General features: G+C 43.3%; 1 protein-coding gene across 1 annotated transcript; it reads right to left on the bottom strand.

Moving 5' to 3' along the window:
• Positions 1 to 1637: 1637 nt before the first annotated feature.
• LOC120994030 (zona pellucida sperm-binding protein 4-like) lies at positions 1638 to 15440 on the bottom strand. Its single transcript, XM_040422491.1, has 12 exons — positions 15278 to 15440; positions 12514 to 12635; positions 12185 to 12281; positions 8491 to 8637; positions 7652 to 7839; positions 6487 to 6584; positions 5461 to 5588; positions 3929 to 4118; positions 3622 to 3769; positions 3395 to 3467; positions 3075 to 3185; positions 1638 to 1831 (listed from the first exon to the last, which is right to left on the bottom strand). The coding sequence occupies exons 1-12, from the start codon at positions 15438 to 15440 to the stop codon at positions 1638 to 1640; spliced, it is 1659 nt and encodes a 552-aa protein (XP_040278425.1).
• Between the last annotated feature and the right edge of the window lie 338 nt (positions 15441 to 15778).

The following is a 15778-nucleotide window of genomic DNA, read 5'->3' on the forward strand; positions in this document are numbered from 1 at the left end:
GAAAGTCAGAGCTTCTTCAAAAAGCGGAAATTCACATTTTTGCACCATAGTTTGTAAACGCTATAACTTTTACCCAAACCATTTTTTTTTTGCCCAAACATTTTTTTTATTTTTTTTTATCAAAGACATGTAGAACAATAAATTTAGCGAAAAATGTATATATGGATGTCGGTTTTTTTGCAAAATTTTACAGCTGAAAGGGAGTCATTTTTTTGCAAAAAAAATCGTTAAATTTCGATTAATAACAAAAAAAAAGTAAAAGTCAGCAGCAATGAAATACCACCAAATGAAAGCTCTATTAGTGAGAAGAGAAGGAGGTAAAATTCATTTGGGTGGTAAGTTGCATGACCGAGCAATAAACGGTGAAAGTAGTGTAGTGCAGAAGTGTAAAAAGTGGCCTGGTCTTTCAGGGTGTTTTAGCTAGGGGGGGTTGAAGTGGTTAAAATAAGCCGTAGGTGTTCAAACATACCATGGCTTTATTGCAGCCCATGAGATGCCATCAGATCTAGGGATGAGCAAATAGACTTCGGATGAAACATCTAATGTCAATTGGCATAAAACTTCGTTCCAGTACTGTACAGCGCAGGAGCTCTGTACAGTATTAGAATGTATTGGCTCCGATGAACCAAACCTGAGTTTGGGAAATTGTTTTTCACAGTACAAATTAATTTATGAAATTATGCGAAGTCTCACAAGACTTCAGCTCAGAGCCAATACATTCTAATACTGTACGGAGCTCCTCCACTGTACAGTACTGGAACAAAGTTTTCTGCCAATTGCCTTCAGATGTTTCATCCAAAGTCGATTCGCTCATCTCCTAATCAGATCCAATGGAAAATAATAATTGAACTGTCAGTCCTTCTCCCTGGTCTTTGTAGCAGCTAGGCCACATCCCCAAGCAGTACAGCTCCATCAGCTGCTTCTTCCCTCCAACAGAAGGTGGGGCCATGAGAAAACTCCTCATGACCAGCGATTAGCTTGTGTGCAAGCTGAACTCCCACCTGCCCAAGTTGCTGGTGGTGCAAATTTGTGAGCAGAAACAAAATTGAGAAAAATGTCACACCTTGGCCTAATTGTTATGACTGCATAGCTTGTCTGGGAATTGTCTATTCCCTATATTCAGCCTTAATGAAGGCTTGATTTATGAATTACGTAGAGACTGCGCCTATTCTTGCAAGTATGTATTAACTGCTGAGTTACTTCAGTAGACTCATTTTCAGCTAAACCTGGCCTCAAAGCATTGTACCACTACCTTACATTGCCACAGCACTGTATTGCACCACATCAAGGGACCCCTGCCTTGCACAACAAAAAGAAAAACTGCCAAAAGTCAAGGAAAAGGGGTTGCACCTCATTACACGGCCCAGGTAGTCACCATGAGTACAACTGCCACCACTCCTGTCCCCTACTTAGTTTCCGGGCCTGTTCCATATAGGTTAGGATGCAATAATCATTGTGTTGTAGTAGTGCTGCACAATGTGGCCTGCAGAGAACCAGCACTTTCCAATGCCATGCACCATGTATAGGTCTATGCCATTGGAGTACAAGACTCTGCACCCATTTCCAGGCAGAAGACAATGATTGCACCATGCCAGGTTTGGTTTTTTAGAAAAAGTTTTATTTCATTCTCAAAACAGTTAGCTGAAGATGGTCTTGATATTTACAGTCTTTTCTGTCACAGGTAACTTGCTGATCAGTAGAGACCTGGATTTCCGTTGTCTGTGCAGGGCCCAAGTCGTCAGGGTCAGAAGAAATACTGCCACAAACCCCATGGCTATGGCTGCGCCGTTTATCAGAGCACCCGGCTGGGAAATTCTGAATCCGTAGATGTCTGGAGGACAACAAGTCAATGTTAAATGGAAGGTCTGTTCAATTTCTTACATATAAACTCCAATCTAAAAACACATTAGGTTTTTGAAAGCATTTAAAAAAAATTTCCCCAGAGCGGTCATTATGCAGCAGGGCACATGTTCTTCTAGCAGGGGCAAGGAAGCGAGACATTGTAGTGTCATGCAATTAAGAAAAAAAATAATTATAACTGTGGAATACACATGACCATCCTTATTTTATACAGATCTTTTTTGCAGACCGCAAAATACATAGTGAGCATGAGCCCTTGAGTTGTAAGAAACAGCTACTCAGGATATCCTATCAGAAGACTCAGCTTTACTGCACAGACTGGGACACAAAGGCAATTTAGATACAGAACAGGAAAGGTCCACCAGTTGCCAGAGTGGAAGTTGGAATACTGCAAAAAGTTTCATGTGGATTGTAACTAAATAAAGAAAATATATCCTCTATCCACGAGAGGATAAGCGATTAGTGGGGTTTAACTGCTTAATCTCCCCAATGAGCGAGGCCCATGATCTTCCATTAGAATGGACCAGCAGTCACATGTGGTTGTGTTATTCAGCTCTATGGGAGCTGCTGGAGATACCAGAGCACAAACTAAGGCAGGGATCAGCAACTTCTAGAACTCCAGCTGCTGTGAAACTAGCATGCTCCATTCATTTCTATGGGAGTTCGGAGAAGAGCCAAGTATGCATACTGGGAGTTGATTTCACAACAGCTGGAATGCCAGAGGTTGCCTACCCCTGCACTATGGTTTAATGGAAGTCTGCTGCTCCAGTTAAATAGGAAACACAAGCCCCCCCCCCCCCCCCCCCGCATCTCATGATTGGGAGCCTGACCACTGCGACCCCACCAGACACTTATTCCCTACACTGCAAATATGGGATACGTTGTCTTGATGGGATAACACAAAAGGCAGTTTATAGCAGCCACTACTTTGGCCATAAAACTGCAGACCCTCTGAGGCCAGACCATTGTGTCCAGCTTGTGGTTGCACAGCCATGAACTGCAGTCTCACAATGCTACTGTACACTACAGCGTGGGGAGGCAACGTGGTCGTATCGTGACCTGCCTCTAGCAAGTTCAAGCCTGTAGAACTTCTGGCAACATATGTAACCTGAATCCATCACCATACTGTGATCTTCGGCCACGTGATGCATTGCCATTAGGCCACAGCCTCATGTAAACAGCATTCAGTATAGAACACAGCGATAACAACTCACCTTCCCTGTCATTCTGCATCTCTGGCAGAGAGTTGTCGAAGTAGATGGGAACATCTGATGATACCAGCACCACATCACTCTTATTGCTTAACATATAGACAGATCTTTTACCTAAAACAAGATGCAATAATTCAGTTATTGTATTACAGCTATATAGAGTAAATCCTCATACAATGAGCTCCCTCTAGTGGCAGCTGCAGGTAGACAATTTTATCATGTTACACGATCGCAGTGTGGAGGGAAGTACTGGGTTTGGAGTTCTGCATAGGAAAAGAGGATAGTTGAGGTAATCAGGTTGGGCATTTGTAGACTAAACTTACGTCTGTTACACACGGTAGCGCAGTTGTCACTTGGAGAGGGGACACAAGCAGAAGCGCTGCAGTGAATGTATACCTAGAACATAAGGGTTACATGAAGTCTCATGGTCCAGCAAAGGAATTTCCTAGAGTCACTGTCACATGTGGCCACACGAGGCAGTACAGAGCAGTGTTCTACCCATTTGTACAGTATTTTGGGGTAGCAAGCCAATGAGCATCTCAGGTCATACCTGTCCTGCAAGAGGCATCTCTGTGTTCTGATCCACAAAGGTAAAAGTCTTCACATCAAACCGTGAGTAATAAGAAGGGAAAGGTAAAACAGAACCTGGAGCTACAGGAATCACATCAGACATGTAGTTGTCACCAGTGAATGGACACCTGGAAACAAAGCCAAAAAACCTGTATAGAAGCAGTTCTAAAATACACACTCATCTCTGCTACATCCGTAGCCTTTACTGCCCTTTAAGCTTTCAAGTGAAATGGTCGTCTGGGATTAGACTACAACACAATTGTGAACCTCTAAGGATTTGTACTTACCCATCAATAAGTATTGGCCACTGGATGCTGCTCAGAGGGTCAGGAGATGGCGTGGACCAGCACTGGTGTAGGACAAGGACAAGATTCGGGTCGCTTCTCTGCAAGATTCTGACCTCCACATACACTGGATCCCTCAGGACTTTTACCACTGGATAATCAGAGTCCGTATAATAACTGAAGTAGCTGGAATCTAGGACAGAAAATATTACAAATTGGTTCATGCGCTGCAGGCCTGATCGTTGTCCTGACTGAAGTTCAGAAATCTGAGACGCCACAACCATTAATGAAGGTGTCCGAACCCTCCTTTTTCATGTAATGTGTATGGAGGCCTCCTAACGGCAAGTGTTTGGGAGGTAAGGATTGGGCAGTAAGATTAACATGTCCAATTCTACAGAAGATGATCTGCTGCCAGGTACCCGTCAGTGGCTTCCTCCTCAATCAAGGCCTAGCATGTTCAGCCAAGCAGGCCTGCCTCTGTATGTGGGGGGGCATTCAATGCATATGGTCATCCGTAGGCTGATTCTAGAGGAGACTTGGTGCCTCAGAAGAGTGCCTAGAGGACTAGAGTGTGGAATTGTAGGGGCGATACTGTGAGCTAAAGCAACAGCAAACACAATTTTATGGAGATTTAGGCTCTGCACATATTTGATCCTTCTGGAGGAGATCCCCCCGTGACTTGGGATGGCAGTCCATAGTGGCATGTCCCAAAGTTTATACTTCACGGTATACACATTGTGGTGACCCCTGCTGTATAGGAAAGCCAGATGTGCCATGCTGAAGACACTGCCTCCTTTGGGTAAATGAGGGTATATGGATACATTCAACAAACCAACAGCACCCAGGCGTATAGATTAAGTGCAGCGTTTAGATGCAGTGTGCACAGAGCCTGTAGAACACAATCATGTCGGCGTACACTTCCATATGCTCATTTTTTTGGGAGTTGTTCGAAGAGTCAGGGAATTGCAGCTACTGCAAGATCATTCCTAGCCGACTGCCTGCTCTAGTATTGGAATATGCCAAAAATATTGGAGGATGTATGCAGATTTTAGGGTCCATTAGCAAAATTCAGTAATGGGGACCCCCTGCCCCTCTTAGCTTCACAGTATGCAGCAAACATTCAGTGTAGAATGCAAAGTGCGACTCCCCAAAGTTCTGATCAATTTATGATTACATATTAATATCTGTTGATTAATAACCCCTTTTAAAATGGTAATCATTATGATCATATTTAGATGAATACAATTTCACAGATTGAATAAAGTTGCTTCCTGCAGCCACCAATAGGGGGAGCTCAATACATAGGAATTTATAGTTGCTATTGAATAGAATCTCAGCTGTAAATGCTCTGCACTGAGCTCCCACAGTGGCGGCTGATTGAGAATACAGCAAATCTGTCAGGACCAGAAGACACATTTCCCATAACAAACCTCTCAGCTACTCCAGCTAGCAGATCAGACACCATGTAAAGTGACTTTCTTTAAGGAATTTCATTTATGCAACAATTCTTATCCACGGTCATCACAATATCTTACCTAAACTGATTCTCAATTCAAAGTTAATAGGTCCTATACTTGACACAGGTGGTGGGGGTGGTAGAGTCACTACATCCACTTTCAATGGGAGTAAGCCGCTAACTGCAAAACTACAGCGAACCAATAATCTGTTGAATAAAAGTACAAGATCCAGATACATTATTACTGCAGACACTAGTCCTTACATTACAGTCTCTACCACCCAAGTCTCTCCCTTGCTGCAGTTAATGCACAGAGCAACATTGAAAGACAAACATGCAATGCGACAATTAACTGCAATATAGAGTACAAAATTGCATAATAATAACAAGTGCTACACTATAAGTGTGAGATACTTGGCAAATTGTTTTGTACAAAATTATTTGAGCCCCTCTGCCGAGCGTCAAGGCGATCTCTGTTAGACGGGTTCCTACGCTAAATTCTACCTGTTAGGTGCCATGACGGCTACCATACACTTCAGGGAGTGTAGGTTCCACATTCCTACATTAAATTCTACCTGTTAGGATGCACAGAGCAAGTCAAAAGATGCCGTCCTGAATAGAGATCCTGTAATTCAGAATTATCCAAAGACATATGGAAATGGGCTCTTAATTGCCCTTTAAAGGCCTGCAGAGAATTTCCAACTGAGGAGACCTCAACAGATGACATCCCACAGTTAAGGGGCCATGCCAAGTTATCAAATTGTCTCCTCATCCATAGTATAGGGAATAACTGCGCTGCAGGCCACACATGGGAACCTTTGCTCCATTCATTCACTACGGGCTGGGGGGCGCAGGACCCCAGTTCAGGATCAGTGGGCGTTCCAGCACTTGAACCTCCACAGATCAGTTATTCCCCATCCTGTGGGCAAGGAGACAAATTTGCCACAACTCCTTGAAGTCCACTATTCTAGGGACTACACTGGGTAGGAGCCACAGATAAATGCTAATAGATCCCACATTTCCAGGAGGAATAGGACAAATCCTAAGCAGAACAGAGCCCTGTTGTAGTATTTGCTGAGCCCAGCTGTGTCCATAGTTCAGTTACCTGAAGGTGGAGTCTCTGGTAATTGATATGCTGTTCCAGGTCCTCAAGGTTTTGGATGCCACCAGCTGGTTCTCATACACCGCTTGGTCCCCAACCAGCTACAAGATAGTAATTCAGCAGTTACCAAGTTTGACATTTATGGAATCCACAGAATAAATGCTACAAATGCCCAGTGGTGTGGGTCTAACCTGAGGGCCCATCTCAAGGCTGTTGTGAGTAGACAGGTGGTCATGCATGTCCCTCTCCATTCACTTCTATGGGAGTCACTATATACACACACACACCACATCCCTTTTCTGTACCCTGCCTACAGAGATAAGTGGTGCCTATCTGACAATCTCTGATGAGACCCGCACGTATATGGAAAACAGAGCCCTGAAAGTGGAGGGTGCACTGTACATGCACAGCTGCACTCCATTAATTTTTTATGGGGCCTCCAAAAATAGCCGGGCGCTGGCTCAGCCATTTCAGTCGGGCCCATAGAAGTGAATGGGGAGCAGTGACTGCTCATGGGGAGTGCGCTTGGTAGTGGCCGGACTAGTCCTCCACCCACCACCTTGCAGGGCACTATTCCCCATTGTCTGGGATAAGAACCAGATGAGCACTGGTGCAGGCCTTAATAATCAACTGCAATTATACTCCCAAGAGGAAGCCAGTCCTGGCATTACCAATATCACTCATAGCAGTATACATTATACAGCACTATTACTGCTTTTTGGTCACTGTACAGTGGTACCATTTGAGTACTGTATTGGAAAATTAGCCCTATACAGTATATTTCAGTAGTGTGTAGAACTAGTATTAAAGCACAGTATTAGAAATACCATGGCTGCCTTCCAAAGAAAAGGGTGCCTCACCTGGTTGTGTGGGGCACCAGTTTTTGGAAGAAATTAGCCATGCTTTTCTAAGGTAACTGCATGAATTCAATATCTGGGAGATTTACAGCATCATACTGGACGAGGCCAATTAGTCACCATATGTAATTGGTGCACACACAGGTCACCCCATTGATGACCGCCCAGGACACCATTCAGTTCAAGCCCTACCTGTCTGCAGTTCCCAGGAAGAATTAAAGGGGGAAAATTCAGTGGCAGACAGAAGGAAGTCTATGGTTTGAACAGCTCCATATGGATTTTCACAATGACATTAATATACCACGACTTACCTTGTAGGTGGTTCCACAAGCAGAAATCGGGAACTGGTAGAGGAGGAAATAGCTATTGCTAGCTGTTGGATTACATTCTGGGCCGCCATTTTGGAGCAGTCGTACAGATGTCAGGTTCAGCGGGGGCACAGTCAAGGTGTTTGGAAGGGCAATGGAGAAGAGGCCGTCTGATGTGCAGCGGGCAGTCACTGGGGAAGAGAAAAATAAAAATAATGTCTTAGGTAGCCAGCCATAGACACTCAACCTGTCAGGACCAACCCTGTCAAACAAGCCATTACACAAGATATCAGGACCAGACTTCTGAGCAGTGAGGATGCATGTCCCCCTCACAGTGCAAGAGGGGAAGTGGTGATTGGGATGGAGGGAACGAAGCAGGGATCCGATTGCAGAAAGGAAGGTAGAAATGAACTTGCCATGATCAACCCTGTCAGGCAGTCAGAATAATTCCCTGGATCAACAACCTCTCTCCAGGAGAAGTCTAGTAATTATATTCTAGGCCCCTTTAGATCTCAGCGATTGCACCACCACCTCCGGCGGAGTTCCATAGCCTCACTGCTCTTACAGTAAAGAATCCTCTGTTTGTGTAGAAACCTCCTTTCCTCTAGATGTAGAGGATGTCCCCTTGTCACAGTCCTGGGTATAAATAGCTGAAGATCTCTGTAGAGACCCCTGATCTTCATAGTCATTAGATTTATTCAGGGTCCTGTAGTCCTCCAATTCCAGTTATTACTTCAGCTGCACGCTCCAGCACTGCTAGGTCTACCTTGTGCATTGGGGCCCAGTACTCCATGTGCAGTCTGATTAGAGACAAAAGTGACAATGATTACACGCACACTTACCTTTGTTTCCATAGTAGCATGGAGTAATACTGTCAGCAGGATCGTAGCAGCAGCCCATAGTTTCACACGAGTCCTGAGAACTTGTACAGCTCAGTCTGTCTGGCCTTAGGACGGAATCACACTGGCTTGGAATTGGAGAGTCATGGTCTGCCAAAAAAAAAAATATAAAAAACACACTACATGTCAGATGAGCGCTTCAGGGTACCAGAGGGCAGGACCAGCACCAGAGAGCCGAGTAGCACCAAGGGGCTAGGACCCACTTTTTTATTTTATGTACCGATTGGTTCTGTCCCTTTAATTCAGTTTTTTTTTATTATTACCATTGTGTAATGATTTGCCTTGTAATCTAGTATCCATCCCTCATTGTGCCGATAAGACCACATTCCTGAGTGATCTTTGAGACATGCGTGCTGCACACTCAAGGAGGGGCTAAAAAGGTTTAAACTCTGTGGCACCCACATTTGGAAGACTCCAGTTTTAACTTAATCCTAGGTAGGATGCAAGTATTGATTTGCCTCATATTTTGTACACCCTGGGGTGTTGGTCATGTTATAATGTGGTAGACAGCCATGTGTTGTAGCATGATCGATGGCGTCTCCACCCCATGTAGGCTAGTGATGTATTATTCAGTATGATTTGTTTGCGTTATCGTATATTTAACCAGACTTAGTAAATCTATGTATTCACTTAGCCTGCGTAAGCCTATTCTCTCAATTCTTTTAAGTTCACATTACAAGGGTTGGAAGCAACCTTTCCCATCTCGAAGTATATTGCTGTGTGCTGAAGTCATACATAGGCTATGAGGCAGCTTCTAAAGAGGCTGGAAAACCACTAGTGAGGGCCAGAATAAACACCTGCATTTTAGTCAGCTAGCAAGTGGAGGTACTAGTCAGATGTACACCACCTCAGGGCAAAATACAAGATTAAAATGGCAACTTGTAAGTTAGGCATATTAATGCAATGCACAAGCCTGGTCCAAGAGACTCGTAAAGGGAAAGTAGTGTTTCTTATGCCAGTTTTAAGAAACCCTGCTGGTGTCCAATACATTAGAAAAGGATATCCATGCCATGTAGATTTCTTGCCTATATTTGCGCAGTACCAAATATTTGGGGGTATCTGCAGTTTTATATTTTAAATATATTAGTGGTAAGTACCAGCCAGAAGAGGTTTTGATGGCAGGAACAGGGCTAACCAACCCTCTTGGCAGGAAGCAGGACCAGCCCACTGCTGGCCAGAGGGCAAGTTTAAGAATAACTGCAGTGCGGACCAATACAGGATTCTCCAGAGAGACCACCATACAGCTCCAAGAAAAACAATTTAGAAGCTTAAGAAAGTGATCAGTAGAAACCCCATGTTAGACACTGCTGCAAGGTGAGGGACAACAGCTCAGACACCCATCACCCAAAAATGGCACTAGGCCAGATAAAGTTTGTGTGAACCTGACAGTGGACAACTATACCCACAAGTGCTCATTTGCAGTCATCCAAGCTGCTACCATACCTCCTTAACAGGTTCCAGTAACTGCATTTAGAATTTGCTGCTACTGGATGTACCACTAGTTTATATTTTGTATAAACTAGAAAGACTGAACAATGAGGCTAGATGTGACCATATAGCAAACTACATTTCCACTGCACTGATCCTCAGTAGCCAAAGCCTGAGAGAACACAGTTACAACCTCTCATCAGGGTCACTACCACCCCCATCTTCTGCACTGGCTCCTCAGGGATCACTGCATGCACTAGTTTCCTGACAGTCATGTTAAGAGTCAGGCTGGAGTTCCCATCCACTTTCCCAAGTGGCAAGGAAGGTAGAAAGGAGCAAAAAGTTGACCCAAACTGGTACAGAATTTATGTATTCCCTGATTAGTCTGCTGGGAGCGCTCATGGCTAAGGCATATGCAGTTTAATCCCCTATTACATATAGGGTACCAGCTCTTCAATGTATGCTGGCAGAGTGAACTACAGTGACCAGAGACAACCAGCATATCTAGCACCAAGATATTGAAAGTAGCATCACTAACTTCATTCCACAGTAGTCTACATTTATACTCCCAATTATAAAACAAACCAGGAGGTAACTGCAGAACTGCTGTCCTATATTAACTGGTATCACATGCCAAGTGGTTTAGGTCCCATTCAGACAACTTTTGGTATTTGCGGATTGGATGCAGACCCTTTCATTTCAATGGGTCATCAAAAATGCAGATAGCTCACAATGTGCAGTATGTATCCATTCTGGGGGGGGGGGGGGGGGGGGGAGATAATCTTAGTCTGTAAGGGTATGTTCAGTTTTTTCATGTGGATTTTATGCCAAATGCATAGATTTCTTCCTTATTGATTGTCACTAGGTGAGGAAGCTTGTAATCACTGAATGATGTGTTATACCCTTTAGATCACAGTAAAGTCAGACCCATTCCAAGCTTTGCTACAACTCCTTCCAATGTTGACACTCCCGCTTCCCATTTTTGGAAATAAGGGAATTGTCTGAAGGCCCTCCATCATCAGTAGCCTGGCTAGGATTCTGCACCCCCATAGGCAAAGCAACACTAATACAAGTGCCACCTGTAGAAGTCAAGAAAACCAGGACTGGTCCATATTAGTTTATAGCTCATTCCTTATGTAGGGATAAGAAGGTATCATTTGCATTAGATATTACTTCAGTCTTTAGTCCTAATCGCCTCTAACTGGAAGTCAAATGTAGTACCAAATATACCACTCGGTGCGACCAAGTGTATCACCTAGAGCAGATTGCGCACTGGGAGATAAACTACCCTTTGTTTGAAAAGGTCTAGGTGGGGGGGGGGTGGGGGGGTCTGGAAAGAATTTCACAAATTTGCCTAACTGAACATAGTCACACCAAATCTCATAGTTTCCCCATCATACAAGCCTAGTACAGTCTTAATACAGTATTGCTATAATTGCACGTTATCACTTATTGATTACAATGAATGTGATTTGATGTCATCTTTTGCACCTTTGTTAATTTCATAACATTTTCACGTTTTTGTACATGTCAGTTACTATGTAGCTCAGTGCTTGTGCACTTCTTGATGTACTTAGTTTGTATACGATACTGACATTTCTGCGATCTCAAAATATTTTAAAAACTAGATATTACTTCAGTCTATACCAATTAGTAAAAATATTATAGAGATGGTGTCAAGAAGCTGTATCAATGAAAAATCGTATGCAATATGTATGGACAGGTATACCATTATGCAACAAAAATGGGAAACATGGCTAAAGTACTTCCCTAAGTAAGGAGGGAGTCGGATGTGTGAAAGGAGCCGGTCAACCGAAAAGTTAGACAGCATAAGAGAAAACATAAAATATAATAAAGATTGTAATGCATAAAGCCAATTTAGTATTGCCAGAAAAGATTAGTGATACATGTAATTAAAGATATGTTCTCAATGTATATGTAATAAAGATTCACTTTTCTTTATTCCTTTAATGTGAAAGTTAACAAAGATTTAAGAAAGCACTTTTGTGTACATGTTTATTTTACTGCAATTTATTCTGATACATGCATAATCAATTATATTTGAAACGTAGATTATGTGTTCCCACCTCATGTCATATGAAGTAATATTACATGTGAAAAATAATTTTTTTTTCTGTATGTTATATTGAAATTTCTTTGAAAATTCTAATAAAAAATTATTTTGTTCTAAAGCAAGGCTTGTACTCACAGATTCCCACAGCACAAGTCATCTCCTTCCGCACAGTGACTTTCTTTCCACCATCTTGTTTCTTAGTGAGCCCAAGAGTCAACACAAAGTGGGTGTCCTGAAAATTTAAAGAAAATTTTATAATAGATATACAAGTTTAACATTCCAGACTGATGTCTGCATGCCATTATTTTACCAGCAAGCACCTACACATTTGCATTCCTAGTTCCATAGTCCATTAAGCAAGAAGAAACTTAGAGGAGAAGATACCTCCATAGTGCTGTGGCACATGCCACTTTTGGAATTGGTGACACTTTCTTGAATTACAGATAACTCCTCCATATACTTACAGTTTGAGACACATAGCAGCCATCATAAGAAATTCCAACAATTGCAGAACCATCATATTTCTGGGTCACCCAAATACCGCAAGATGGGTCATTTCTCAGAGGCTCCATTTTTCCATCTTTATCTAAATAAAGCAAGGGAAACGTGGGTGAGTAGATGGAATCAGCACTACAGGGAGATCTCTTGTGAAGCAATGCTGTAATGTCAGATGTGGCCACCTATGTGTTGTCAGAACGGACCTGTGTTCTGGTGCTAAAATGCTTAGACATGATTTAGTTCTTGCTTCTGCTATTGGGAAACCTCTTTCCAACCCCTCCATTGTGTCAGAGGTGCCATGGATGATATCCAGGACAGCCACTAACAAAAGTACGGAGCAGCTTGACTATAAGGGGGACACGATGGACCCTTCAGTTGTCCAAAAGTTACGGTGCCAGTAATCCGACCAAATTATTTATAAACTATACCATGTATGAGCTACCGATCATTTATTTCCAGAAACCCCCTGTAAGGGTCTAGTCACATACAAAATCATGATGTGATTACAATGCATCCCTGCCTACTTTAGACCTGGCACAAGCTGGGAAAAGTCAAATTGTGGATATTGTGTGCCATTCAAGGTATTCTTAATTGTTGGCCAAGTCTTTTGTGCTGTCCATACAGAGGTTCTGTCCAAAAAAATGGCTGCTGGTGTACTTCATGCAGATTGAGATTTCGTCATGGATTTTCCCTGAATCTCACCCAGCAAAATCTGCACTAAAAGTATGAATAGCACACTCGCGTGGGAGGGGAAGCTTGTGAAGCACGAATACTGTATGGCAACACTGAGCTCTAGTTACACAGCAATGTTCAGTGGGTCTGTATGATCAGTGGCCACACGGTATTGAAGATGCTACACGGACATTAACACTACAGACCCACTGAACAGTGCGGCCTCAGTTTAGAGCTTGCTGTGGCCCATACAGCTGCACAGTACTCAAACACAGCGTTGCATGCATCATATTTATATGTGCCCGATTTTCATCCACAGGCAACATTTAGGTGCACCTGTGAGGCCTGGGCCTTGTCAGTCTTGAGTGGGACTAAAAGCCTCCTCCCATTGCAAGCATGGCTGCATGCTAAAGATAACTGGGAGTTTGCTGTGAGGCGGACCTTACGCCCCTGTAATTTGCCCACTGGCATTACCCATACAGCACAGGTAGTTTAGCGTTAGGTCCAGATATGTCCTTTATATAAGGATATATTGGCTAAATTCTCAATTTTAACACCAGTTTGAGGGTTTAGTCAGACTTGTTTGCTTGCATCCACAGTAGTGCACCTTCCTTATTAATGTTTACACCGTGTGGTCTTCCCAAAAAAAAAAAGAAACACACACAACATGGAACAGGTCTCTTCTTCCTAGTACAATGTTACTGTACATGTCAATAAAAGTGATAGGGCTCCATAAATATGTCCTGGATAACCATCTACACTATAGTTGCCGGCTATACAAGGGGTGGGATAGCGGGAGGTTTGGGCACGCTGTGCCTAGAGCAGATGATGCAGCCTCCTGGCTCCACACACTGACAGCTTCTCAGAGGGTTATGCAGGGACCTGGTTTCTGAGGGATTACTATAGTCTTCCCTTTACAGAAGGAGACTCAGAAAATTCAGGAGTGTGTAAAATATGATTGCACAACAAAACAAACATTGATAAAAGACACTATGGAGCGGTGGTTTACAGAGACCAGTTTTTTGTTCATTATGAGTCAGGCGCCTCTTTAGCAGGCCACACGCCTAGTGGAAAAACTAAACAAGCTCCTGGAAAAGTAGTTTAGCCTACATTTAGACCCGTTTCCAGGTGTAAATGTGTCACAGCCCCTCCTAAACACTCCTTTGAGTCAAACAGCACAAAAACACCCAGGTCACACAAACTGGCATAAAAATGTTCATAAATGACCCCAATGTCCTAGACTTTGATATAAACACTGTACTTAGTCCTACCATGGCACTGCTAAACATGGCGGCACTATCACATCAGAGGTTAGCCACTTTCTGGTCACTATTGACCAGTGTTTATGTAAGATGATTATGTTACTTGCTAATATAGCCTTTGTTGGAATTCTGGGTCTTATTATATTTCATGAGGTATTGCCCCTTGTTGGCCAAGTCTTTTGTGCTGTCCACACAGAAATCCTGTCCATAAGAGCCACCGATGGTGATTTGCCTGGTCACATGACCCTCCATGTGAGGTCCTCTGTTAAAATACACTGCCCCTGCCACCTGCTCTTGAAATGGTGGGACTTCAAACACACTGGACCTGATTTAAATAGATAAACCAACACATGGAGGCGATTTCCTGGTCACATGACCCTCCATCAGCCGCCATCTTATGGACAGCACAAAAGACTTACCTAACATGGAGACACAGCTCATGAAATATAGGAAATTACACAATATTAACAATGGCTATATTAGCCATTGCAATAGTCATCTTACATACACATTGGTCACCAGTAGCCAGAAAGTGGACAACCCCTTTAAGATGTTCAGACCTTCACTGTACAACAACAAGCCCTGTGGTTGGGTGGACAATGGACCATCAAGGTGTGGGACGTGGTTACCTCTGGTACCCCTACAAATGCATCAACAATCTTCTGTGGTAACTGGGGTTTCACATCTCTCCCATCCCAGTCTATAGGTCACCCACAAGGAGAGTACAGACCAGTATAAGTCAGCAGGTCATCACAGCCTCCTAACACAACATGCATTAAACACACCAAACACTTACTTAAAACCTTCATCGTGGAATTTTGCTTCAGGTGCTGGGGCACGATGATCTGCATGTTCTCCTCCCCACATTGTACCTCTGGAAGTTCTTGGAGGCCATGGCTGTTGTCAGCTAAAGCCCTCAGTATCTGAGCAGCTATGACCACCAACTTCCACCACTCCATCCTGAACTCATGTCTAAGCACCTGCCATGAGCTCTTATATAGTGATGGGATCAGCCACATCCCCACCTGTGCGTCCATTAACCCTTTCATAGTTGTCTCATCTAAGGCAAAGACAGAGTCAGCTGCGGCTTCACCTTTTTTTTCATTCACCTCCATACAAACACATTTGGATATTCAAGGGAAGTTTTTTTTTTTTTTATGCCAGGGCCCCATGTCGCTTGCGATAAGTGTGATGGTTGGGGGCACTGCATGTGTACGTGATACAAAGAATTAATATAACCAAAACTGGTGTAAAGTAGAACTGTCTTAGTTGCCCATAGCAACCAATCAAATTCCAG

This window comes from Bufo bufo, chromosome 3 (assembly GCF_905171765.1).
Source record: "Bufo bufo chromosome 3, aBufBuf1.1, whole genome shotgun sequence".
Lineage (NCBI taxonomy): Eukaryota > Metazoa > Chordata > Amphibia > Anura > Bufonidae > Bufo > Bufo bufo.

Excerpts from the sequence above, each read along its gene's own strand:
- LOC120994030 (XM_040422491.1), bottom strand. The coding sequence starts at position 15,440 with ATGGAGTGGTGGAAGTTGGTGGTCATAGCTGCTCAGATACTGAGGGCT. Across the intron at positions 3,770-3,928 it reads TGGCCAATACTTATTGATGG|GTGTCCATTCACTGGTGACA; the intron begins GTAAGTACAAAT and ends CTTTGTTTCCAG. Across the intron at positions 3,468-3,621 it reads AGATGCCTCTTGCAGGACAG|GTATACATTCACTGCAGCGC; the intron begins GTATGACCTGAG and ends CTTATGTTCTAG.